Raw genomic sequence first — 26,994 nt, 5'->3', positions numbered from 1 at the left:
TAGATACTGTAGCTTGTTACTAGGATCAGTGCTTCTAGACATTTTTCTCATTTCCCAACAACCATAAGAGGCTCCCATTGTATGTATAAATCTGTAACACATCTGCACAGATTAAAATGAGGTTTCAAATTGGTTTAAACAATGAGAAATTTCACATAACTTGTAGACACTTTATATACGAGGAAATTTTAATTTGGAAACTTTGCGCTCAACTTGGAGAAATGTTTGAATCTCAGAACGTTTTAGAAGGTAGAAACACATTTAGCACATGAAAACTTTCTATGGAGTTATAAACTTTCAAACCCTCTTTTTTAAAACTGTTCAGCAGTGTTTCCAGATAAGTCATATAAAGTTTTTAGGACAAAATGTGACAAATTTTGTGAATGAATCTTGATTTTTTTTTTCAAAATCATAAAAAATCAAATTGTTTTAGAGAATATTTTTCAACCTTTGTAAAAGTTAAATAAAAACTTTTTTCTATTTCAATAAAAGATCATAAAATGTTCAAATGAGTGCTTAAGACAACGCAAGACAAAACCATCACAATTCGCCAATGAAAAGGGGGAAATAGATTTAAAAATAAATTTACAATATATCTCCTACGTTAATCTCATTGGTAGCAATTGAAGTGGAGGCACCACATGAGGCTATTCGCAGTGGTTAGTTTTTTTAATTGTTTCCTATGTCCCACGTCATCTAGAGTGGGCTGAAATTGTGAATGAAAAAATTCTATAGTTTAAAATTTTCATTCAATGGTTTCATATGCTTACCATGCCTTAGTGTTGCATGGTGTTGTGAAGTGGAACACTCGTGGAGTTTCACTCGGTTTCCAACTTATGAGGATGAAACGAAATGATTTTAGTGGAGTTTCACTTGATTTCCAATGTGCTAGAAAGAGTGTAAATCAGGTTTCACCATTTTTTGCCGAAGCGTCAGCTCATTTAATGAGAGTAAAATTCCCAGTGACAATGGCTTCGGCAAGCCATCACCTTTATATAGAGGCCGCCAAGCTATCAAAATTCCCCCCTTGCCATATCTAAAGGTGAAAGGAGAGGAGGAGAAAAAAGAAAGAGAAAGGGATGTAAGAAAGGGATGTAAGAGAGGGAGAAGATTTCTATTTCTCTAATGGATTACCTCCTTGATGGCATCAGAAGTAGATGTGCCATGACCACCGAGAAGGCGATGGCAGAAGCTGCAACCTAAAGTTTCCCCTTTTGAAATTTGAGAGTAGTGGGCGGAGGGTGGAGAATCGGTGGTCCTAGGGTGAAGTGACTTTGTCCGTGGGGTGTTCGAAGTACCATATCTAAACCTTGTTAGGAGAAGCAATGCAATGCATCAAATACTTTCTGGAGTGACTTAAGGTTCTAAGGATAGATTTGCAAATGTGATAGGAATTCTAAGTCGCCAACTCAAGTATGGATTTGCTCAAGAGAAGATGCAATGTTGAAGTCCCAAGTTTGACAAAATCAAAGTATGGTAAAGCTGAAGTGTTTCAAGACTCAAGTGGCTGAATAGTGATTTATATTTAATCTTGAGTATAGGTATGTCATACTATCATGGGTCAGTAGCATGGTAGCACCTAGTGGCACTAAGAGGTACTCTTTGACCTAGGGTGTGTGATGAATGATCTTGTCACACAAGGGTTCCATAGGAGACCAACCTAAAGCTTCTCATCAGTTAGCCCATAGGCCATTCTATTAACACCACCAAATAACCCATCTTCCTCCCGACCATGAATCTGAATAAAGTTGATAATTGAGAAGTTTGAACCTCCATCTTAGTCCATTCTAGTAGCACCACCAACCACCCCATCCACCTTTCCAAGATTCCTAAGAGGGGGCGGACCGGGTGGGGGGTGAATTAGGGTTGCATAAATTTTTCTTGTGGAAATTAAACCTACACATAAGCCTAATTACTCAGTGTGCCTAAATACAAAGTATGGCCATTCTAGTCGTTTCAAAGTTTTGCAATCTTGTTCCAACCCTATACTAGTATGGCAATTCTAGGAACTGAAATTGCGGAAAGTAAATATAGGTTTATGATGCCGATTCCCCCCCCCCCCCCGAGCTATCAAAGAGTCGTCACTCTTCCCTAGTCCACATTGGAGCACCCATGTAAGGGTATTGCTTGACCATGATTCATGTAAGCATCAAGTGCTCTCTAGTAGATATCTATTCTCTAACTCCGGATTAGTGAATTCCAAACCAAGCCCAACCTTCTTGGGTTTCTCACAAGGCAACTCCTTGACAGCTCTCCAAGAACACACCACCAACCATCTATGTGATCTGTGTCACCAAGAGTAACAATCAAAGAATTTCACTTGACCTGCACAAGACCAAGAGATGGGTGGATGCACACTTGCTACTCTGTAAGCACTAATGATGTCCTTAATCTTCAATTAAGAGGTTTGTGAATCACCCTAGTGCTTCACTTGCTCTTGACTCCAAAATATGAGTATGAAACTTTCTTGTGCCAAGAGTGCTCAAATGGATGAGTAGAATTGCTGAACAAAAATTTATAGTTCAAGGCAAGAGAACTGGCCGTTGGCCTAAAAGGAGATTACGTTGTGACCACTGACTGACAGTGTTAGCCCAAACGTTAAACAGTGAACAGTCGGTCACCCATCGTTTAGCAAAAAGTTTGTATACACGGCCATTTCAATGGTCTTTTAAATGGTCGAAAAGGTTTTATACGGCTTTACACGACTAATCGGCCTACACAGCTACCCATGAGTAGCATTTACACACCGTGTAAACGGCCGTGTAGGCGAACAGTGTGACTGATACTATGGTCCATTGTGGTACCCACCATATCAATCTGTGACCTCCTTTTGCCTTGATTCGAATGGCCACTGACAACATATGAATATATGATATTGTGACACTATCCATAGATACCATAGTATTCTACCATGTACTCAGAGGCATACCAAGTCATGTAGCAGACCCACAGATTGCACTACAAGAAACCATTTATTCTGTGACGGAATAATTTCATCATAGATCATTGAAAATTCGTCATAAAATTTTGTTCGTGACGTTTTCAGGTAGCATCATGTATTGAGCGTCACAGATTAAATCGGGTGACATTTTCTTTAAAAAACGTCACAGATTGAAACAATCCATGACGTTTCTTAACGGTCATAGATTAGGTTTGAGCCCACGCAGCCCAGCCCAGGCCCAGTGTTTGTGACGAAAATAAACATCACAAACTATGTCATGGATTGAATTGTCAGGTGATGATGTAATTGCTGACATGGATGGTGACATGGCAACTATTGCCGACATGGATGGTGACATGGCTGATGACGTCTGCTGACATGGACATTGACTTTTCATTCATGGCACATGTATTAATTGGCCTAGTTTAGAACTGGGTTACAGGCCCAAAATTTCAGCCCTTACATATAAAATAACTCATGTACACAGCCCATCTAATTAAACACAACAAATTAAAATTTTCATTCATTACATGAAATAAGCTTTGATCCATCTCAGCATATACACACACACAAGAAAACAGGTTTTTATTCAGCGTGAAACCATAGTCTAACTTAAGTTTTAATCTAGCACAAGATCTTACAATAATTGCACCATGGCAATTTTCAACCAGTCCACTACTATAAACTAGCAGCAACAACAGCATGCAATCTCAAAGACCATTTAACCCTGTAGCTTAAACATGCTCATATCTGACTTAGAACAAGCTATCTGACCCTACACAGTACACGCAATTACCATAGGTGCCTTGGCCACAATTTGCATCCTGAGGGAAAAACATAACACAATTCAGTCCAGATCACACTAAACAAGAGATTAATCATGAATATGCAAATAGGTGATTGTTTTTTGAAATCTAAAAGAAACCAAGCCACAGATCCAAATCACACTAACAAGACATTAATCATGAATGTATGCAAGGATAGGTGATTATTTCAGCATACCTGCCCGTGGTATAGCACATGGTGAAATTAGCCATGGAATAAACAAAGCATGTTTTGATTATTTGCAAAAGGACAATGCTGGTTGCATCTCCAAATTACTTGGCACAATAATACACTAGCTTAAGTACAGTATTTACTAGCTAAGTCTATCAAAGGAGGCTGCATCTTTAAATCAACTATTTGCTTTGAAATGGTCAAGCTCTTATCCTTGTACCGAAATGAACAATGACATCAGGACACAGAAGATACATACAAAAATACAAGATAACATGGTACCATTTATAAGCTTTTATGTAAGGCAAGGTTATTGTTTTTTTCATGTTTATCATAATAAACAGAACGTCAAGCACTAGTTTCCAAAATCAATTCAGAGAACATGGGATAATAAATTAACAACATAGCAGCAGGTATTATTTTTCCCGCACTCACCAAAGATGTCCAAAAACTAAATGAGGCCAAGATATCAAGTTCACACCAAACAATAGTGCATTGATGCAGTTGCACCATGGAAAAGGAACCTACTACGTACCTGAATTTTGTTTAACTCTTGCATGTACCTTGCTTTGCTTCGGGGAAGAGCATTAGCTACACTTAGTGCATATCTGCCTGCACACAGTGGGAAAAGAACCAGTCACCACATAGTGGTCTGTAGCAATCCCATCAAGAAATGTCTGCACTTAGTAAAATTGATTGCAGTCTCAGATAGCTGCATGTAGCAACTGCTGACCTGCATATTACTACTGCTCGCTACTGCAGTCTACTATTGCAGCAAACTGCAGATCAGGCATGCACAAGGCCAGTTAGATGGAGGCCAAAACATCATCAAACACCTAGCTCAGTGAGTACCCGAACTAACGGCTCTGGATCTGCAACAAATCGATTCCTTACCACTCAAGAACAAGCCTACAGAAACTGGGAGGAGAGAGAAGATTACCTCTTAAAGCAGCTGCATCACGCTGGAGGACACGAGAACTTGTGGATGGACCATTTCACAACCAAGTTCGAGGAAGGAAGGGCGCCTGAGCCACCAGCCACAGAAAAGACCCTGCCGTGGAAGACTCCAGCAAGTTGCGGACCATCCCGAGCCAGATGTCCGCCTGCCAGAAATGCTTGTGAAGATCTTGTTGAGGTTGTCAATCTCAAGCTTTAGTGTGGATCTGCAGCTGTTGACTTAAAAATGGCCCAGCAGCTTTGTTAATGACATATAAAAGTAATAGTTTAATATATACAAATATATTTTTCATATATTTTATATTGCACATAAGTTGTGTTTTCAAAGTTTCAATAATTTTAGAACTCATTTACCATTTATAAGAGTTTAATAATTTTTTATATTTTTATTGAAAGTAATTGCAATTTGAACTTCATGTATCTCAAATAGTATTTAGAAAATTTTAAAAATATATATATTAATATCTTTGGTAACATTATAGCTCATATACTAAAAATGGATAAAAAGTCCTAAATGTTTGTTATGGAAAATTAAAACTTTTATCTCGAAATGACCATATAATAATTACAAAAATATCTAAATTTGGTCCAAAAAATCTAGAAGTTGACGTGCTATCATATTTTTGTTTTCTCACATTGTGTTATGACAATAATTCTAAATTTATTAATTGCGATAGATTTGCTAAAACGTCACATGTTTTGGGCTGGTTCATGACGAAATTGATAAACTGTCACTATGTTATGGGCATTATATCCATAGTTACAGATCCGTGATGATATCTGAAAACGTCACGAATATTTCGTCAAAATTCGTCACGAATTAAATGGTTTCTTGTAGTGTTGATAGGGTGGTCCACCAATGCAACCTCCAAATGAATGTGGCCTCTTCTTTCTTTCCTTACAACGCCTACTCACATGAGCACCATATGATACTATGGTAATGTTCATGAACATCATTGTACCTTACCATGAACTTAGAGATGGAACGAACCATGTAACATACCCACCAATTGATAAGGTGTCCTAAGAAGGCACCCACCGAATCAATCTATGGTACCATCCCATAGAGAGAGTCATAGACCGACTCGGTAGCCATTCCATGACCCATAGTATCAATCTGTGGTATAGGTGCTCCTAAGTCCTAACTCTTTAGAAACTTGACCAATATTCAACTCCTTTGAGTTCCTAACTTTCTTCCATGCTTCATATGACTTTATTTGAGCTACCTAGTGCTATATTCTCGCAAGTGTGCATCACATCTATACTCTAAACTTGTCTAGGTCAAGTACCAATCTTTGCCCGCTTAATTGTTAACCTAAGGAGAAAAGGAGACCTAAAAACTACTCGAAGTGTCTCCCAGCACCAGACGACGCTTAGAAGTAGCTTATCCTCTATCTTCGCGTATATCCTTTGTATCAATACAATGAAACAATGGGGGCCAAGAATACCATGAAAGACCATCATTGCACTAACTTAAGATTGTCATCGCAAACACTCATTGGTCGCAATGATTAGGTTGTCATTAATTGCTAAAAACAAAATAGAGGCCTAGATGCTCCTTGAAATGAAAACACAGTTGTGCTGCTTTGTTGAGAGCTGACAAAGCTCCTCATATGTTGATGTCAGAAGGTAGGTGTGTTAAAGGAGAATTTTCATATGGTTTTCAGCTTGCGGTTTAGCTTGAACTTCCATTCTTCCAATGTTTTTGTGTGCGCATTCTATTGGCTCCCACAGATTCTTCAGATTCAGCGAGATTTCTCCTTGGTCTGTTTTCAGCACAGTATAACTTCATGATTGTTTGAAAGAGATTGCTACTCCTATGTCTTGATTTTTATCTCGGTTTCAAAGAGATTGCTACTTGTTTTCATGGTCAAGGATTCAGATCCCTGTCGGTTTGGATTTCACGGCTGAATAGTTCATCTGAATTTCGCAAATGAGCAAAGGGATGAAAAAGATGAGAATAGGCATTAAGGTTTGAGGGGACCACTAACGGAGAGGTAAAAAGGCTTCACATAGGACGGTAAGCTTACCAGGGAGCTTAACTTTGGCCTCAATGATCGGAAAACACACCCTTTTGTATTCTGCAATACAGCCTAACCCCTAATGCAGGTATCCAAACACTAGTTTTTTAGGCAATCCAAAGTTTCAAACACTATCTTTTTTTTAACCAAATGGCAGGAGCTTTGCCTTTCAATTAAGAAGAATCAGAAGTCTTATGTACAAGAAAGGTTAGCCAATCCACACCCGGATGACTAACCCAACCAAGCGCCGTGGCACAACACAACACTGCAACGAGCCACCGTTGCTGAGCTGGTTGCGAAGAAGCCAGCAGCTCCAACTTCTTGAAGCAAACCCCAGACGACGACCACCAGGCAGACTGGCAAGAAAAGACCATGGTCGCACAGGTCATCGTTGCCAAGCTCAAGCGCAGCGCGAAGAGCAGCTCCGACTTCCTACCGTGAACCAAGACCCCGCACCCGAAGACCACCAAACAACACTGCAACAACCCAGAGATGAAGAAGGACAGTCCGCCCCATGTTATCCTTGCCGAGCTGCATCCCCTAACACAACAGCTCTGACTTAACATCACAGGACCAGTCCCCATATGCTAGGCGGCTGCCAATAAGTGAAGGGCGAACACCAAAGACGACAAACGTCGAGGCCAAGACGACTTCCAGGTGCAACGCCTTCAAGAAGGACACGACGCCAAAAGCACCGTCGTCGCACGTCTAAGAAAGGATAGGGTTTTCACCCTGGAAGAAGACAAGAGAAGGCGAAGGAAGCACGACACCCCCGATGGAGAAAAATAGCACCCACGGGCATCACCGTCGTCAAGGCTTTCGCCCATAAGTACCTCCGCTCTCCCCTTCCGCACAAACGCTAGGCCACAATGACCCTCTTTCCTGCCACCACTGTTGTTGAAATCGTGCCATCCATGATAGCGCCTCCACAGGAGCGTCGACACGCCAGTTGTACATGGCAGCCACACAGCTACGCCGGCTGCTACCCCTCGGGGCGAGCAGCATGCGGCACCGACTAAGAACCGTTGCGCACGCAACACAGATGTGGCCACGCCGCAACTTACCACCTCCAGGACGCCACCTTGGCCACGCACCCACGGTGGCTGCTCGCCGCAGGCAGCCACCCAAGGTGCTGCGAGCAGGTACAAACCACGGTGCAGCCAGCCATACTAGGCTGGCCGCTGCCAGCCGCACCACCATGGTGCCGCCGGCACACTAGCCGCGTCAGCCCCCCCACTCCACGGCCGTAGCACGTGTGGAAGATGAAGGAGCTTGGCAATGCCGTGCTTGGCTCGCAGCTACAAGCTGCCTGCCGGAGCCCACGCTGTAGGTAGCCGCCTCTGACCACGCCGCTCTAGCCCTCCACCACCACCGCCGTTCCGTGCGAACACGCGCGGGGCATGGCAGCAGAGCACGGCCATGGTAGATCCGGGCAAGGGAACACCGGATCCAGGGCCCCTAGTGAGGCCGGATCTGCAGCCCCAGCCACCAGGCCGTTGGCCCTCTCCACCGGCTGAACCTCACGCTCCGGAGCCCCACCAATAGGCGGGAGGAAGAAAGGTCCAGCGGTGGCGGGTTCGTGCGCCACTTGAGTCACCTCGGGAGAGCAACGTGGGAGCCTCTTCGACGAGTTGTTCTCCAAACACTAGCTTAAAGCAACCAACAACTAGGGATGAAAACGGTCGGTGAAAGGCTCAATCACTTTCACATTTTTTCATCGAAAACGAAAACGATATGATATTATCGGAAATGAAAACCACATCGGTATTACGGAAATTTCGGAAACGAAAATATACGATCGAGAACACATCGATAATGATCGAAACCTTTCGAAATGATATTTTGAAAAATGATAAATATGCCAAATCATAGACCACAACTCTAACCATATGACTTGACACATTTCATGCACAAATACTGATGGTTAAGATGTTAATCCAAGTATCCATCCATCCATGACATGTATCTCATTTTGTAGTACTAAAAATTTAGACAATAATCCCACTATCCAAGCGACCAAGAAACTAAGTCCTATGAATTCAGGTTGCTAGGTTGTGATTTAGGGTTTGGATAAATGAGTTATGACTCTCTAAAAATATAGATATGATATTCTAAAAATATAGATAGCAGGGTGCTGGCATTGTACATGAATACGGTATTTCTGTCGGTAAAATATGTTAGAATACCCCAAACATACGATGGTTCTCGAAAATGATCGGAGTTGCTCAAATCATCTTCGTTTTCACTTTCCCACTGTTTTACCATTTTCGTTTTTTTGATAATTATTTTTATTTTCGTTTTGCCTTAAAAGTCAATAAAATATCAAAACAATTCTCGAAAATCGGAAATTATCATTTTCGTTTTCATCCCTACCAGCAACCAACATTTGCATACATTTATGCTAGCTTGGAAAAGCCTGGCTTAAGCCCAGCGTAAGCTTGGGCATTCCCCTTCCCGTAGTAGAGCAATCAATCACACCCTATTATACTTCTTGAATACTGAAGAACCGATCAAAACATCACTAGGCTTTCATTTCTTCCCTTCACGTTTAGCGTATTTACAAGGCATCAATACGGGATCCAGCTGATACAGACATTTCCCAAATATGAACGTGGTTCGCTTCTAATAAAGCAGCCGCGCGCCTTATACACTCTCAAACTTACAAGATCCGGCGTATGCTGGCCGGGTCCCTTTCCCCTTTCCCCTTGCTACAGTAAGGAGCGGAGGCGATAGGCGATCCCCTTGCTCCCGGCTTCGATCCGTTGCTTCCCCCTCCTCTCCGACGCCCTCGCCGGCGCCGGAGAGGGAGGGGAGGCTCAATCGGCCGGTGAGCTGTTTAGTTTCCCTATATTTAGCTTGGCTAGGTTCTAGGGTTAGGGTGGAGTGGGGTCCCGATGTGCGCCGCTTCTTTTGCTGCTCTGGGTCGCCGATGGTGGTGATGCTTGCGGTGGTGCTGGCGGCTGTGTCAGCAACGCGTGCTTCCCCCACGACGACGACTCATGGGCTACCGGCGGCGGCGGTTGGGTCACCGTCTTCGGTTTCTTCTTCCAGCGCTTCTCCGGCGGCGGCGGCGGCGACACCATTTCTGGTGAGGGCCGTTGGAGGCTTTTGCTCCTCCTCGTGTTCTCTGATGGAGACGTCGTCGATGATGTCTCTCTCAGAGCGCAGGATGAGAGGTTAGGCTTACCTTTCCCCCAAATAATTTCTGGCATCGGTGTGCTCGCCAGAGATGGCTTTGTGGGGTCTTTCTGCTTCGTCTCTGCGAAGGGATGTGAGCTTCCAGTTATCCCCCAAGGTGGGATGTGGATTCCGGCGGTCGAGGTTCGCTCCGGCAGTGGCGGATGCTCCTGGCGATTCCTTGGCGACGAAGATGCCGAGGTCCTTTCAGTGGTTTACATACGGCTTCATGGTGGGTCGTTGTCTCTTGCGGCGTTACCTTTGTTGGTCTTCCTCGTCGGGGTCAGCTGGGCATGGCGGCGGGCGGTGAATGGCAGCTGCGGCGCGTCGTCGGGAAGAATGGAGGAAAGCCTGGAAGAAAAGTCTTTTACATTCAAGTCCTTCGGGCACCTTGTTGTATTTTTCTTTTCTTTCCGGGTCTCTGTTGTACTTGGGATGTACTTTCACTTAAATGAATACATATCCCTTCGCAAAAAAAAAATCCGGCGTATGCTCTGCTTGGATGACGCATCAGGCTTCAAGTAAGGCACGATGTACTTCTTCATGTCAGCTTCTGGAGATGCGCAGGTGACCACCTGGCACAGACACAAATTTAACACGCCCAGCCACGTCCAGGGTCTTCAAGCCAATCCAATCTTCAGTGTAGAGCTTTGTCTACGTACAAATATCTTGGTCATAAAATTACACTAAAAAGGACACCATAAGCATCATGCATGGGAGTTTATGCACTGGTACGAGTCATACCATGGTACTGTCCAATGCAAACACGCTGTTTAGGCAATACAGGGATGGAGTTTACCTCTTGAGGAGGGAGCACTGGGTTAAAGGCACCGTCAGGGTAATAACCGAACCATGCAGTTTCCCGAGGTATTAAGACTGCATCATCCTCAAACTGTAGCAGTTTAAAATGTGGATTTCAAATGAAGTATTACAAATAAGGAATACAGAAGACAAGAAAAATCGAGATAGAGCATATATGAGCTGTCTATTTCCTCAGATTATGCACCATGCCCTGTGGTTTGATGGTTATTTAAAAACAAACATGTTATATTTGATGATTATGCAAACCCATAGTATTAAAAAAAAAACTCAACCGGTGGGAGAAAGACCACCCCCACGGCATTGTAGTAAGAAGAAACCTCAGTCAAGCCAGCCGAGAAAATCCCTAAATCCTGGCTTCACCTTATAGGGCCGCGCCGACCACCCACTAGGTTGCGACCGCTGCAACTACCCTCTGGTAGGAGGGCCTAAACCAACCACAAAAACCACAGGCTGGCGCCCTGCCACTATTTTTCGGCTTGCCAACGACGGGGTTTTTTCGCTGCCACCATGATTTGAACCCTGGCTGGTGTCTTCCTCAACTGGGAAGCTTACCACTACTAAAAGAGTGTTGGCAACCGATGATATTAGAACCTTTGCTTACATGTAAATAGGTAATGTATAAGATATGCATTTGCTACGACAGCCAATGCAGAACTTTTTTTGCCATAGTATGTGTTTAAGTGCGCCATTTTGTATGAGATATGCTTAAATAAACAAATATTTGCTCTGTTTACTAGAAACTCAAATTTGCACATGCTAGCTTCCTTTATTTTCGTTTCGAGGCTAACAGGAACACCTGTTTTCTGCTCATTCCAACAGTAACTTGGCTCATACTATGCTATGATACATGCTAAGAAAATATGAAGACAAGAAGACTGCTACACTGGACGAGATGAACCTACCATGATCAATACCAAGTTCTCCAAGCAGCTGAATCTTTCTTTATATGTAGCATTCCTTTCACTTGGTATCTCATTGTTAAGCTTAGGAAGAAATCTGCAACCCTTCAAATAACCTTCCATATCCTAAAGGATAAAAAAGGGAGCAGAGTTTAACAGACCACCGTGTAAATAAAAATAACTACAATTGTACATGATATAAACATTTCTTATGCTTTAAGATTCCTGAGAGGTGAGATAGAAAGGTACAAGGAAGCTTTGAAAATGGTAAAATTTGCCAATTAGGAAACTTAAAAGAAAGAAATGTATGGTTATGCTGCTAGGCATATTTTAACTAGGAATAACTAGATGAAAATTTAACATTCTTAAAAAAATTAAACATGTATGAAATGTTCAGTGACCAGGTGTAAAGTGATTATTAGATGTGCTGCTGTAATTTTACTTATTTGATTATTGCAGAAGTAGAAGTTTTGTACTACCCCCTCCGTTCCAAATTATAGGTTGTTTTAGCCTTTCTAGATACATATATTTTTCTATGTGTTTGGATATACACTATGTCTAGATACACACAACCATGCAAGTAAATAGGTTGAACTAAAATCCTAGAGTACAATGTAAAGGCATGCATATCAGCAAGAATTATTGGCACAATTTAAGCCAGGAACAAAAAAATATAGGAAACAATTGTTACAAGGGGGGTAGTAGGGCTAGTACTCACAGTGGGTATCTTTAGGTAACCACTAGGGGCAAGATGTGCCTGTAATATCACTGTTGGAGTATATTGAGCCCATGTGTATAGATGCCCATCTAGAGGCCCATGTATAGGTGTTATATATACCCACCCTTCTAGGGTTGGAGGAATACAGGCATTATTCTCTCCTACATGGTATTAGTAGCATAGGTTTCCTCCCTCTCCTCTCTCCACTCTCCAGCCCACCGCCGCCGCCGGCCGCCATGGCCGGCCGCCGGCCGCCGGCCGCCGGCCCCTCCTCCTCCTTCCCCTCCCTCTCTTCCCTTCCTTCCCCTCTCTCTGCGCCGGCGCCATGGCCTGCCAGGCCCGCTGCCTCCCAGGCCCTGCTCGATCCCGAGCAGGGCAGGGCCGCCGCCGCCGGCAGGGGCCTGGGGGCCGCCAGATCTACCGCCCCGAGGACGCCGCCGCCGCCGGATCTGCCCTTCCCAGGCCTGGAGACGCGTCTCCTCTGCTCGGGGCTGGATCCTCCTCTGCTCCACCGCCGCTGCCTGGAGCAGCGCCACCGCCGCCTGGGACCGCCCTGCCGCTGCGCTGGCCGCCCAGGCTGGCCCTGGCGCGGGCGTAGGCGCGGGCGGGGCCCAGTCCGGGGCTGCAGCCGCCGCCACCACCTAGGTCATGCCCGACCCTGGTGCGGGCGCGGGTGGGCCTGCAGCCGCCGCCGCCGCCCAGAGTGGGCCCGCTGGCGCCCAGATCGGTCCTGCCGCCGCTGCCGCCCAGGCCGTCCCTGGCGCGGGTCGGCCCGCCGACGTCGCCGCCGCTGCCGCTCAGGACGTCCCTGGTGCGGGCGCGGCCCCTCTGGTGCCTGCGGGCGATGCCGCCTCCACTGTTGCCACCGCCGCCGCTCACCGCACCGCGGTCGCTGCCGACAAGCAGCCCGCCGCTGCCACCGTCGCCGATCCCACGTGGCCCGAGCTTGGGATGCCTCCCATGGATGCGCCGCTCTCTGCCGCCGCCTTCCGAGGGCAGCAGGCCGATGCCGCTCTCGCTGCGGCCCTCCTCGCCGCCAAGACGGAGGCTTCGGCGTCCCAGGAGCGGGTCCGTGTGGCAGCCCTCACCTGGGAGCGCAAGCGCGCCATGGCCGACGCCCTCGCTCTCCGGGTCGCCGAGGCGGAGCGCTACCTCTGCATCTCCTCCGGCCAGCCAGTCGACCCCGAGCACGGCGCCTTCTCCTCCCACCAGGCCCCGCCAGCTGGATTTGGAGCCCGGTACGACCCGACCGACCCCTGGTCGCCCAGCTCGACCTCCAGGCAGCCGGCGTCCAGAACATCAGGGCCCTGGTCTCCGACCTCCTCGACCCTGCGTCCTCCTCCTACGGCCGCTGGCGGGATCAGGTCCTCCTCACCCTCCGCCACTACGCCCTCGACGACCACGTCCTCGTCGACTTGCCGATTGAGGCGCGGGACGTGGCGTTGCTACGCCTCGACAACGTCGCCATGTCCTGGATCTTCGGGACCATCTCCCTAGATCTTCAGGACCTCGTCAGGACCCACGGCAGCACTGCGTGGCAGGCTTGTGTGGCGCTCGAGGGGCAGTTCCTCGGCAACGCCGAGTACCGCGCCCTCCAGCTCGACGCCACTTTCCGCACCTTCGTGCAGGGGGACATCTCCATCGGTGAGTACTGCCGGCGGATGAAGAGCATGGCCGATGCTCTTCACGACCTCGGGGATCCTGTGTCCGATCGGGTCTTGGTGCTCAATGTCCTACGGGGACTGAGAAGCACTTACGACCACCTGAAGGGCTGGATCGCCCGCCAGAGGCTCTTCCCCACCTTCCTGCAGGTCCGGGATGACCTCGCCCTTGAGGAGATCACCAGGGGTCTCGCGCCCGGATGGTCCTTGCCCAACCCCGCCGCGCTCGTTGCTACTCCACCGGCCTCCTCCGCTGCTCCTGCCACCTCCCTCCTTGGTGCTGCTCCCGCCGGGCAGACCGGAGGAGGGGGGGGGGGGGGGGCGTGGACGTCGCCGGCGACGGGGTGGTGGTGGTGGCACTGGTGGCCCTGATTCTGGGGGTACCGGTACCGGTGGGGGCCGTCGGGGCGCGCCGACCCCGACTCCCGCTCCTGCCCCTACCCCTGGAGGTACGCCCTGGCCATCCTTCAGCAACCCATGGTCAGGGCGCATCTCGATGTGGCTGTTCCAGGGTCTGGCAGGGGGGCCTCGTCCTCAGCTCCAGCCGGCGGCCATGTTCACTGGTGCTGCTCCACTCTTCGCGCCGTCCTGGACCCCGCCAGCTCAGCCCAGCCAGCAGCCGACCTGGCCGGGGGGGGGACTAGGCCGCTCTGGCACAGTCCTTCAGCACCATGGGACTGACGCCGCCGGCCAGCACCGAGTGGATCGCCGACTCGGGTGCCTCGTTCCACACCACTCCTGATGCTGCTATCCTCTCTTCTGTCCGACCCACAAACTCCTCTTGTCCTTCTTCTATCATGGTTGGTGATGGGTCTTGCCTTCCTGTCACCGCCGTGGGTTCTGCTCCTCATCTTCCTAATGTTCTTGTTGCTCCTCGAATGGTTCACAACCTTCTTTCTATTTGCCAGTTTACTGCTGACAACTCCTGTTCTATCGAATTTGACTCCTCTAGTCTTACTGTGAAGGATTCGGCTTCCCGGCGTCCTCTTCTCTGATGTGACAGCCCGGGGTCCCTTTACACCCTTTGGCTTCCTGCTTCCGCTGCCTTGCCTTCTGCTTCTTTGTCTGCTGCTTTTGCCATGACGCCTTCTTCCACCACCTGGCACCGCCGGCTTGGTCACCCTGGCCGCGACGTTTTGGCTCAGCTCAGCCGTAGTACCGATGCTCCATGTACTAAGGCTCCCGTTAAGCACCTTTGTCATGCGTGCCAGTTAGGTCGTCATGTTAGACTTCCGTTTTCTTCTTCTTCTTCTTCGCATGCTGCGCATGCTTTTGATCTGATTCACTGTGACCTGTGGACATCTCCTATACTCAGCATGTCTGGTTATAAATATTATCTAGTCATTGTTGATGATTTTTCTCATTACTCTTGGACTTTTCCTTTGCGGGCCAAGTCTAAGACCCTCCCCACGCTCCTCCACTTCTTTGCCTGGGTGTCCACTCAGTTCGGCCTCACAGTTAAGGCCGTCCAGTGTGACAACGGGCGGGAATTCGATAACTCCACCTCCCGGTCCTTCTTCCTGTCTCGGGGTGTTCAGTTGTGTATGTCTTGTCCGTATACCTCTCCTCAGAACGGCAAGGCTGAGCGGATGATTCGCACAACGAACGACGTCGTGCGCACCCTTGTGATCCAGGCTTCTCTGCCCCCGCGCTTCTGGGCTGAGAGCCTCCACATCGCCACCTACCTGCTCAACCGCCTTCCGTCCACTGCTTCACCTGCTCCCACTCCACACCACGCTCTCTTCGGTACCCCTCCTCGCTACAACCACCTTCGGGTCTTCGGGTGTGCGTGTTACCCTAACACCTCCGACACCGCTTCTCACAAGCTGGCGCCCCGTTCGACTCGTTGTGTGTTCCTCGGGTACTCCCCTGACCACAAGGGGTACCGATGTTTTGACCTCACCTCTCGCCGCGTTCTGATCTCCCGACACGTCATCTTTGACGAGTCGGATTTCCCCTACTCTACCTCCTCCACACCTTCTTCTGACCCCAAGCTGGAGTCTTTGTTTTAGACTGACCCGGTGGTTCAGCCACCGTTACCTGTCTGTCCTTTTCCTGCAGGTTTTCCCAGCACGCCGGCACCGTTTCCGGTGATCCCTGCTGCGCCGAGCGCGCCCCCCGTGCCCGCGGTCGCGCCACGCGTGGTACCCGGACCTTCGGTCATTCCGCGCGCGGACCCGGTGTCTCCCACTGCGCCACACGCGGCCCCAGTGCCTTCACCTGCACCTGCGCGGTACGCTCAGCCGGTGCAGGTGTACCGGAGTCGCTCGACATCGACCCCGACACCGCAGCGGTACGCTGCGTCGGTGCAGGTGTACCGGCGTCGTTCGGCGCTGACACTGGCGCCGCCTCCTGCTCCGGAGGCTCCTGCGATGCCGACGCCGGAGCCGTCGCCGCCGCCGCCTCCTCTGGCTCCCTCTCGAGCCGAGCCGGACGTCTACCACCTACCAGTCATCCATCAGGATCCTCGGCATATCCATCCTATGGTGACTCGGTGGATGGCGTCTCAGGCCGCGATTCTCTCCGCCACCGAGGGAGAGCCGCGGGTCTCTCCGGTACCCTCCTCTGTCCGCGACTCCTTGGCGGATCCTCACTGGTGTCGCGCGATGGAAGAGGAGTACGCTGCTCTTCTTGCCAACTGTTGACGCTTCTTAAAGCGCCAATTTACGTACCGCAAGCGCACGGATCGTGTATAGCTTTTCCCTTAGAGTATTCCCCCAAGGTTTATCAATCCACGGAACAAGTGTATTACTATGCTTAACTAAGCACTAATGATGTTGGTAAAAGATCTATATTGAGTGTTTGAGTGTGAAATAGATCTAATCTAACCAATCTAATCTAATCTAGACTAGTGAGCAATGATAGATGTGTGCACAAGATATGAAGAGCATTTGTCCATAGGGTCTAGGATCACTAGAGATGTAATCGCCAAGCAACGAAGAACAGATCTAATCTACCAAAGGTGTGTTCCAAGATCAAAACCTTTCCCTCCCGCATACTGTCACTACACGAGGATAATCAGTAACGAATCAACAAGAACACGATAGTTGATGTAATCTAAGTAAACCATGCAAGAGCAAAGCAAACTCAAAGCCAAGTCGCGAACTATTAAGCATCAAAGCATCATCAATAAGAATCGTGATAGATCAATCTCATAAAGGATTCGGCAATTACAACTCAAGATCTCCTTACAACCCCATGAACAAACGAGGACTTTACCCCATGAAGCTAAGCGAAGCGTAGTCGATCATGGTGACGAAATCTCCGGCAAGGGATGGATCCCTTGCTGTCCTCCAACTTGCAGCGGCGCCGATGGACGGTGAGGCCTCCGGTGTCGCCTTTCTCTTGTGTCTAACTCGAATGTATCTCTGGATGCTCTTCTCTGTGATCTCTGCGATCTCCTCTGCGGTCCTCCCTGCGATCCCCCCTTTTTTGACGGCGGCTTCGGGGTATTTATAGGCAGATATGGTCAGTGGTTTTGGTAAAACATAGATTAGGGTTGACGCATACTTCGTGCCGAAGAAAACCGAGACCGATTGGGCTCCGAAAAGGGCTAGGCCGGCCGGCCCAAGGACTCCAGGCCGGCCGGCCTGGGCCTTTTCTGGCCCCTTTCGGTCCCATCTTTTGCGTGTTGATTTTTCCTTTTATTCCTCATCTTAGCCCAGTTGTAACCATGCGCCAAAACATCTCCAAAAATGTCCCAATTCCTGTCAAAATACAACATGCTCCAAAATCCAGGACAAAATCGAAAATGGTCAAGTTCGGGTGCCAAGTGGCGGGTTAGTACATGAATCATCCCGAAGAATTTACCAAAACAACTAATAATTGTATAATAAAATGGATACTTAAGGAGCGCCAACACCAACCAGACGTGGGACCTCGTGCCGCGTCCGTCTGGTTGCAATATGGTGACTGGCAAGTGGATCTGGACGCATAAGCGTCGGGCTGATGGCACACTAGAGCGCTACAAGGCTCGCTGGGTTCTCCGGGGGTTCACTCAGCGGCCTGGTGTGGACTATGATGAGACCTTCAGCCCAGTCGTGAAGCCCGCTACGGTGCGCACGGTCCTCTCGCTTGCGCTCTCGCGCTCTTGGCCTGTGCACCAACTGGACGTGAAGAATGCATTTCTTCACGGCACTCTGCCAGAGACTGTCTACTGCTCTCAGCCAGCGGGATTTGTGGATTCGAGTCGTCCGGATATGGTCTGCCGGCTCAACAAGTCTCTCTATGGACTGAAGCAGGCTCCTCAGGCTTGGTACTCTCGGTTCGCCACGTTCTTGCTGACTTTGGGGTTCACCGAGGCCAAGTCTGACACGTCTCTCTTCGTCTACCGCCGTGGGGATGAGACTTCCTATCTGCTGCTTTACGTTGATGACATTGTGCTCACATCTTCTAGTCAGCGGTTGCTTCAGAGTGTCATCACCTCTCTGTAGCAGGAGTTTGCTATGAAGGATCTCGGTCAGCTCCACCACTTCTTGGGCGTCACTGTTGAGCCTCACCCGTCTGGTCTTCTCCTGCACCAGCGGCAGTACGCACTCGATATCCTGGAGCGGGCAGGGATGACTGATTGCAAGCCCTGCTCCACTCCTGTCGACACTCAGGCGAAGCTGTCCGCTAATCTGGGTGATCCGGTGGCTGATCCTACTGCCTACCGGAGTCTGGCTGGTGCTTTGCAGTACCTCACCTTCACCAGGCCGGACCTCACCTACGCTGTCCAGCAGATCTATCTCCATATGCATGATCCTCGGGAGTCACACCTTGCTGCGCTGAAGCGTCTCCTCCGCTACGTCCGTGGCACTGTGGACCTCGACCTGGTGATTCACCGCTCGTCCACCGCTGAGTTGGTGGTCTACACCGACGCTGATTGGGCTGGCTGCCCAGACACTCGTCGCTCCAATTCCGGCTACGCCGTCTTCTTGGGCGGCAACCTGGTCTCCTAGTCGTCCAAGCGGCAGCCGGTTGTCTCTCGCTCTAGTGCCGAGGCGGAGTACCGGGCTATCGCTAACGTCGTAGCGGAGGCGTCTTGGCTACGACAGCTCTTGGCGGAGCTCCACAGCCCGCTCGCCAAGAGCACTTTCGTCTACTGCGACAATGTCAGCGCCGTGTATCTCTCCACCAACCCCGTCCAGCATCAGCGGATGAAGCACGTGGAGATCGACCTACACTTCGTGCGCGACAGAGTCGCAATCGGCGATGTTCAGGTACTCCATGTCCCGACTACCTCCCAGTTTGCTGACATCTTCAACAAGAGGCTGCCCTCCTCGACCTTCTCGGAGTTTCGATCCAGCATCAGCGTAGCCGGTGGCTAGTTGTGGTTGCGGGGGGGGGGGGGGTATTTGCCCTTTGTACTCTATTCTTGTCCAGTCTTGAACACCGCTGCGTCGGTAGTTCAGACTGCGGGGGGGGGGGGGGTGTCAGCTTTCTTGTTGTCCAGTCCTGAACAACGCTGCGCCGGTAGTTCAGACTGTGGGGGGGGGGGGGGTTGTTGGAGTATATTGAGCCCATATGTATAGAGGCCCATCTAGAGGCCCATGTATAGGTGTTATATATACCCACCCTTCTAGGATTGGAGGAATACATGCATTATTCTCTCCTACAATCACAACCCTTAATTTTGTTTGAGAACAGAAAAGGCTGTTGAATGACTACCAGTAATAACTGCATTATAGAAACTGTGACATTGCAGAACAGGTTATACAAACCTGGACATAGTCTGAATATATCTCCAATTTAATCAGATTATCAATAAGAATGCAAAGAAACCCAGACTGCATCAAAAGGAGAAAAGGTTTAGTAGCATAACAATAATGATACTATGTAAAGAATGTTGGTGTTTGTCACACCCGGTTTTAAGGACAAAACCGAATGCATAGCTATATGTATGCCAGGATCAAGTTTCATACATATAGAAACATTATAAGTGTATAATCAGTAACAGTATCACGTAAAAGAGAATTACAACAAATAGAAGATTATCAGAGTTATACAGCTTATCCTGGAAACGAAGGCTCCAAACTTCACAGGCAATCGACTGGGGGTTGCGTACACCTAGAACTCAGCATCATCTTCAAAATCTTTATACACCTTCTCCTTCTGAGCAGCAGTAAGTAAGGGTGAGTACACTTATGGTTGGTACTCAGCAATGCCACAAGAAATAACCAGAATATGATTTATATCCATCTTTATGTTTATTAATCATGTGAGGGTCCAAGCCGCTCGTGACCGTGAGCACGGCTGATATATCAGTTTTACACTATGTAGAGGTTGTACACTTTCACCACAATTCGCGTAAAAGTTCCGAAGAACTTTGAACCCAACCACGCAATGTGCTAGCTAGGCACAATATCACACTTCCGAGGTGTGATTGCATAGGGACGTTACGAGGCCTTTACAAAGATTCCCTAACCTATGACAATCCGCTAAGGTTTCAAGTCAAAGCGGTCATAACACTGTTCCTCTACCTCGACGCGAAGCTCCGAGATGGTTCGAAGACGGCGGGGGCGCGACAGAATGGCCACGCGGCGGCGGCTCCGAGCTCCGATCGGCGCGGCGGCGGAGGATAGGGTTTTGCACGCGGTAGGAGGCGGCTCTGTGGCGAGCGGCGGTGGAGCAGAGCCGGCGGGCGCGGGCGCGCGCGCAGGAGCGAGAAGGGGAGGGGGAAAAAAGGGTCGGAGAGCTCCCTTGCTACCTTGCGAAACTCTGGGGCGGTGAACTTGTCGAGGAGAAGGCACGGGGTCGACGGCGAAATGGCGACGACTCGCGAGAAGGAAGACACCACGACGAAGAGGACGACGAGCTGAGCACTAGGGTGGTGTCGGATTTCACCGGAGATGCACGGATGCGGAGGATGGTGGGATTCTGGGGAAAAGATTATTTTAGGGATTCCCAAACAAGGAGGCTCCCTATGGGTAGTCTATATTTTTGTGTGTCGTTGCCATGAGAGGTTGGTTTAATATATAGGGAGAAAAGTCTCATCATCCCACATCAACTAGAAATGTGGTACTAAACCTCCCTCCCATGTTAATGGGTTTTACGTGCCTTTAGCCCATTAGGGAACACACGAATGGGCCCTTGAGGTCCATTAGAGATTTATATACTTTTGATAGACTTAGCCCATTTAAAATTCGGAATTAATTATTTCGAAATTAAAATAATTCTAGCAAAATCTAGAATTCATATTTAAAGTCCGAAAAATATTCCAAATGGCCCGAAAATTCTAGGAAAAATCCTAGAAATATATTGGGACCTAACGAACTCAAATAAAATATTTGGAGCTCATGAGAAGATTTGGAAGAGCCTCTAAAAATTAGAGTTTGCTCTAGGGAAAATGGGAAAAGAATCCAGAAAAATCCGAAAAATTCCCGGGAAGAACTTTTGATGATAGAACACGTTTTGAAAGGTTTTCACACTCAACAATACTATGCATGTGACATGAATGCATCACCAGAAGAACAACATCATTTAATTTGAAAAACAACCAATATTTATTTTCTTTTACACTAAATTCTCTGTGAAGAAAAATAAATGTTGAGAAAATTTTAAAATTATGAGAAAATTGTTGTTTTATTTTTAATTTTAATCACATCCTGAAATTCAAAAATTTCAGGGTGTGATAGTGTTCCAAACTCAGCTCGGTATAGTCATCCGCTTTTCCTTTGCGCTCTTGCCGACGACCGTTGCTATTTGGGATGGCATCTCCTTCCGTTCCGTCATCCGGTGGTGTGCAGATTACGCTATGTCCGGTGGTTTTCAATGGCACAAACTAACGCTATTGGGTTCCTCGTTTCCGATGGCACATGCATGGTCTTCGTCTTTGGGAGTTCATTACTGGTGATATACCCTGCCCACCTCCTCCTGTTGTTCCTGTCAGGCCTACTATTCCTGATAAGGCTACTGATGATGTGAAGACGAAAATGCTTGATGAGTATGATGCTAGTATGGAGTCCTATGCGCCTCAATTTGCTGCATACATGACATGGTTGGATGAGGATGCTCGTGCTGGTGCTGTTTTTGCTGCTAGAATGGAGGAGCATCTTTCTGCAGATATTGTTGGTTTTGAGCCTGCACATCAGATGTGGGTTTTTCTTTGTCAGCGTTATGAGCTCACTGGTCAGTCTACATATATTGCTGCTCTACGTCAGGAACAGCTATTGCGCCAAGGTGATTCTACAATTGATGATTTCTATGCTCAGATGTCTGCAGTGTGGCATCAGCTTGATTCTATTGGTCCTCCACTATCACCCAGCACTTGTGGCTCGTGTAAGGCTCAGAAGGTTGCTCTGGAGACTAGGCGCACTTATGACTTCTTGAGTCGTCTTCGTGATGAGTTTGAGCAGCTTCAAGCTCAGTTGGTTTCTCGTGTGCCCTGTGTTTCTCTGATGGAGGCTCTTGTTGCTGTTCGTAATGAGGAGCTAATGCGGGTCTATTGCAGTCTTCGTCTTCTTCAGTATTGACTGCTTGGTCTTCTTCGTCTCCGGCTGTCGCCCCTCCACCTAAGGCGCCTCTTCTAGCAACGCCTTCTTCTGAGGGAGGAGGGGGTGGTCGTCTTCATTGTGACTATTGTGGTAAGAAGACTCATGTAGAGATTGCTTACACTACAAAATGAGGTTTTGCAATACCATCAACCTAATGACTATTGCATGAGGGATGTAGGAACGGCTTGTGAACTCTATCGCAATTCAGTTCTAGCTGCTCCCGTGGAGCTGCTATTGTTGGATGAAGTGAAGAAATGTGAGGCATCAAGGCTGCACCACTGCAGTGGTTAGGGATTATATTGTTGTTACTCTCCGCTATTGATATGAACTTGATTGGTAGGTAGTTTAGCAAGAAGTGGACATGTCGCCCTTAAGGAAAGGCTCTGACAGCATTCAGGGGGAACTAGATTGATTTCTTGCTTGGGTTTCGTGGGTACAACTTGATCAGTTTATATAACACTAATCCTGGATATGGCTTATCTTCCAAGCAAACAACTAAACAAACGGAATCCCTAGTAAAACAAATCCACTGACTATAATTCCTCTCTTAGCTAGCCAACCAAGTTAATTTGCACCAAGCTAAACAAACTCAAACCAATGCCAAAGCTGATGTCTTCCTTTGTTGCTACACTGATATTTGTGGCAAAAGAAGGAGTCAATAATAGTCATGCTCAGAAAAGGCTACATTATTTTTGTTTTAGCAAGCTTTTGGTTTAAACACTCGCCATTTTTATCGCATCAAGAACCTTTTATAAGCAAGTGCCAATCGTTATAGTAATTGACTAACAAGTGCGCAATCGTAGTATGTGAAGAAATAGTGCATAAACTCGGTCAATGTACATAGAGCTAAAATATGAATCTTGGACCAGAGTTAGTAGTGTTTAAAGTATTGCATCATGAGATGTGTAGCAAATACTGATTTTCTAATACATTGGTCAATAAATTATAAGCATATGTGCCACAAATTTTGTACATGTCAAAACCTCACTCATTTATACTTGATGGCATTGCAATCTACACTAACTGTTGGGACACTAAAAAAATAAGAATAAATTGGGATGAATGGAATAAGCTTACACCACAAAGTGGCACTGAAGCTGTACCAGCATGAGGACCCCCAATTGAGATGAAATTCTTGACCTATTCCCAAAAAGGATGTTACAATAAGTAGAGTATACAGCCCATGAATGGCTTAACCATCATTCAGAATAATAAATATCAACAACACATTAACATATTAGCAAGTTAACTCAATGGTTGATAAATAAAATGAAGCAAAGAACAAAAATCAGCTCACCGGTGGTCCACAATCACAGTACTCAATTACGGCCCGGCCAATTAAGTTCCCCTACATAAAGGAATAGATGGGATAGGCTCAGAAATTGTTAACTCCCAAATCCCGAGCGGCACTAATAACCTCAGAATCTAGTGACAGTACTTAACAGCAATCAGAGAAATTTCCTGCTAAACCAACAAGAAATTTCTCAAAGCAAGTTCCAGACTTAAGTGTACTAAAGCAGTGCAACAGCAAAGTATGTCCATATAGGAAATAGTTACCAGAAGCTCACAGGCAGCATTATCAGGTTATGACAAGTCAATTGGAGATCTGTAACACCTTATTTCTAGATTTTTTAGTAGTATGAAGCAATTGAGATTTGCAACATTCTAGTAATGCTTCTTTTTTAATATATCTAAATTCCATAGATTTGTGTTAACCAAGACTGCGGATTAATTTTCATTTTCGGTAAAATAATTAAAATTGGTACACAGGTGCAGCAGAAAATATTTCAAGAAAAGATAAGAAAATATCAAGTTGTTGTCATGAGTCACAAATAACACTGCAGCATGAACAAACCTGAGACAGGCCGACTATGTTGTAACCTTCGCTGAGCTCTTTCATTGTCTTGACCTGGAAAACAAATTCCAGCAATGGTACAGAACCTTGATGACTCAGGGTTACAATTCAGAAAAGAAGAAGATTCTGCATCACCTTCTTGCAAACTGTATTTGCCTGAAGATGAATATATGACATGAAAACTTATACATGGAACTATCCAATTGCAATATTGAGTAAAAAACAAACCTGCTCTTGAAGTGGCATTAACCAAGAGTCTCATGCTCCTCTTCCAATTTCACTGAGGAAGACACATTTTCCATTAGTAAAGTCAAGACTCAAGACAATTGCAGGTTTTTTCCAGTAAAATAGGAGCTATATTTAAATAGAAACAAGATTGACAAAATGACAATTGCAGGTTTTTCCAGTAAAAATTACCTATTAAAGAAATCTGGGACATCAATATTGTAGTAATGGCAAACCAAACTAAATACCAACAGTAGATAAGATGTGAATATTGAGCTAAAAGTAGAGAAATAGGACTTTCAAGTTATATTCTACAGATCAGCCATGAAGGCATAACCAGTAAAACTGTTTTCAACACTGCTGCCACAATCTGCCAACCTAGTTCAAAACAACCTAAATATGTCATAGAATCAGTTATCAGGGGTCGGCCGTCGGCATTGAGCCCTTATTTATTTGCTTTGGTGATGGATGAGGTCACAAGGGGCATAAAAGATGATATCTCTTGGTGTATGCTCTTTGCTGATGATGTGGTGCTAGTGGACGAGAGTAGAGCAGGGGTAAATATGAAGTTAGAGCTGTGGAGACGCACATTAGAGTCAAAAGAGTTCAGACTTAGTAGGACCAAGACTGAGTACATAATGTGCGATTTCAGCACATCTAGGCATGAGGGTGGTGACGCTAGTCTCGATGGGCAAGCGGTGGCCCATAAGGACATTTTTCGGTATTTAGGTTCGATGCTACAAAAGGATGGCGACATTGATGAAGATGTTAGGCATAGAATCTGAGGAACGAGAGTACTCTATCCTGCCTGTGATGAGTGAATTGTCAACCATGCAGTGTGATCGTGCGCTTGGTCTTTGGATTGCAGGTACACGGGCGTCGAGTGTCGACGGGGAGCTACCGTGGAGGTGCTGTGGCCGATGGACCGTGCGGTGGAAGGCGGTGAAGGGCAGCCGGGACCAGAGCTCGGACCGGGCAGCAGCTGTGGTGTCCACTCCTGGATCAAGGGCGTAAGCGGCGACGGAAGGCGGGTTTCTTGGTTTGCGCCACAAAACCAAGGAGGCAGACGGCGGTTGAAGACGCCAAGTCGTGGAGGCACGGGCGTTGGTCTCGGGACTGACGGAGGCGACGGGCGTCGACGGCATCTAGGGCCTCGCTGCGGGCGAGGAGGTGACGGGCGTCGGGCGGCGTCTAGGGCCGTCAGAAGGCCGAGGCGGGAACAGCGTCTAGGGCCACGGCGTGGAGGCGGGAATCTTCCCGCGCGTGAGGTTTTGGCGGTTTTCTCAAAACCGGCCACCTACCCGGGTTTCGCGGACCCCTCAAAACCGCGGACCTGATCTTCATCAAGATGGCGGCATCGCGGAGAAGACTTCGTTTCGAAGAAAGAACCTCGGCCGTCGGATGAGATCGTGTACAGGGGGTGCTGCAGGCCAACCGGTCTGACCGGTCCCTGGCACCGGTCTGACCGGTCTAACCAACCGGTCTGACCGGTCCAGCGTACCGGTCTGACCGGTCCTATGGGTATAAATACCCCTTCACTTGTGTGACCGGTCTAACCAACCGGTCTGACCGGTCCAGCGTACCAGTCTGACCGGTCCCGTGGGTATAAATACCCCTTCACTTGTGTTAGGTTAATTGCGGCTTTTGTATTGCGTCCGTGAATGGTTCTATCTCCTAGGCCGCCGCCCCTGTGTTCCTCTCCCTCTGTTCCTCTCTTTAGAGTAGGTTTTGATTATGGATTTGTGAGACTTTGTATTGGATTTGATTGGGAAAGGAGGCCCCATCCTCCTTGTGCCCTCAGGGCTTTTGAATCAATCCAATTCCCTAGTTTTTGTGCCCTTGTGTGATAGATTTTGATTTCGTTTTTGGTGCACATGATTGCTAGGATTCTACGAGCTCTTTGTTGTGATTCTCGTGCTTCTGATCCTGTCCCAAACCCTCTGGAATCACGAGCTCTTCTGAATTGGATTTCTTGAGTTTTTGAGAAAACCCCAATCCTTCTTGATTTCTCCTCGAATTCTCGAGATTCTTTGATCTTTAGGACGAGATCTCTTGGGGATATGTTCACGGGGTAGGGCGAAGCAATCCCCCAAGTTTCATCGATTTTCGTGGTCGTTTGGTCGAAATTCACCGTTTGAACCAAAGCTTTTCGGGGTTTTCTGGGTGCCACCGGTCAGACCGGTAGGCGAGACTGGTCAGACCGGTCTGCTAGTTTTTGAACAGCCGCGACCGGTCAGACCGGTTCAGT

At 47.6% G+C, this 26,994-nt stretch overlaps 1 protein-coding gene and 1 long non-coding RNA gene across 2 annotated transcripts; both read right to left on the bottom strand.

Annotated features, from left to right (window-relative positions):
* Positions 1–3,642: 3,642 nt before the first annotated feature.
* LOC120688172 lies at positions 3,643–5,147 on the bottom strand. The gene is made up of 3 exons (XR_005680995.1): positions 4,878–5,147; positions 4,671–4,809; positions 3,643–4,549 (listed from the first exon to the last, which is right to left on the bottom strand). It is a non-coding gene; the product is annotated as an uncharacterized LOC120688172 (long non-coding RNA).
* A 4,267-nt stretch (positions 5,148–9,414) lies between these two features.
* LOC120688170 (palmitoyl-protein thioesterase 1-like) lies at positions 9,415–25,523 on the bottom strand. Its single transcript, XM_039970344.1, has 11 exons — positions 24,750–25,523; positions 24,657–24,677; positions 24,522–24,575; positions 23,964–24,014; positions 23,744–23,806; positions 19,895–19,960; positions 12,532–12,570; positions 11,817–11,939; positions 10,892–10,984; positions 10,587–10,746; positions 9,415–9,595 (listed from the first exon to the last, which is right to left on the bottom strand). Exons 1-10 carry the CDS (start codon positions 24,765–24,767, stop codon positions 10,639–10,641), a joined length of 636 nt encoding a protein of 211 aa, XP_039826278.1. The 5' UTR covers positions 24,768–25,523; the 3' UTR covers positions 9,415–9,595; positions 10,587–10,638.
* Positions 25,524–26,994: the final 1,471 nt, after the last annotated feature.

Source organism: Panicum virgatum, chromosome 9N, assembly GCF_016808335.1.
Source record: "Panicum virgatum strain AP13 chromosome 9N, P.virgatum_v5, whole genome shotgun sequence".
Classification (NCBI taxonomy): domain Eukaryota; kingdom Viridiplantae; phylum Streptophyta; class Magnoliopsida; order Poales; family Poaceae; genus Panicum; species Panicum virgatum.
This window is presented reverse-complemented; position numbering and strand designations above follow the sequence as displayed.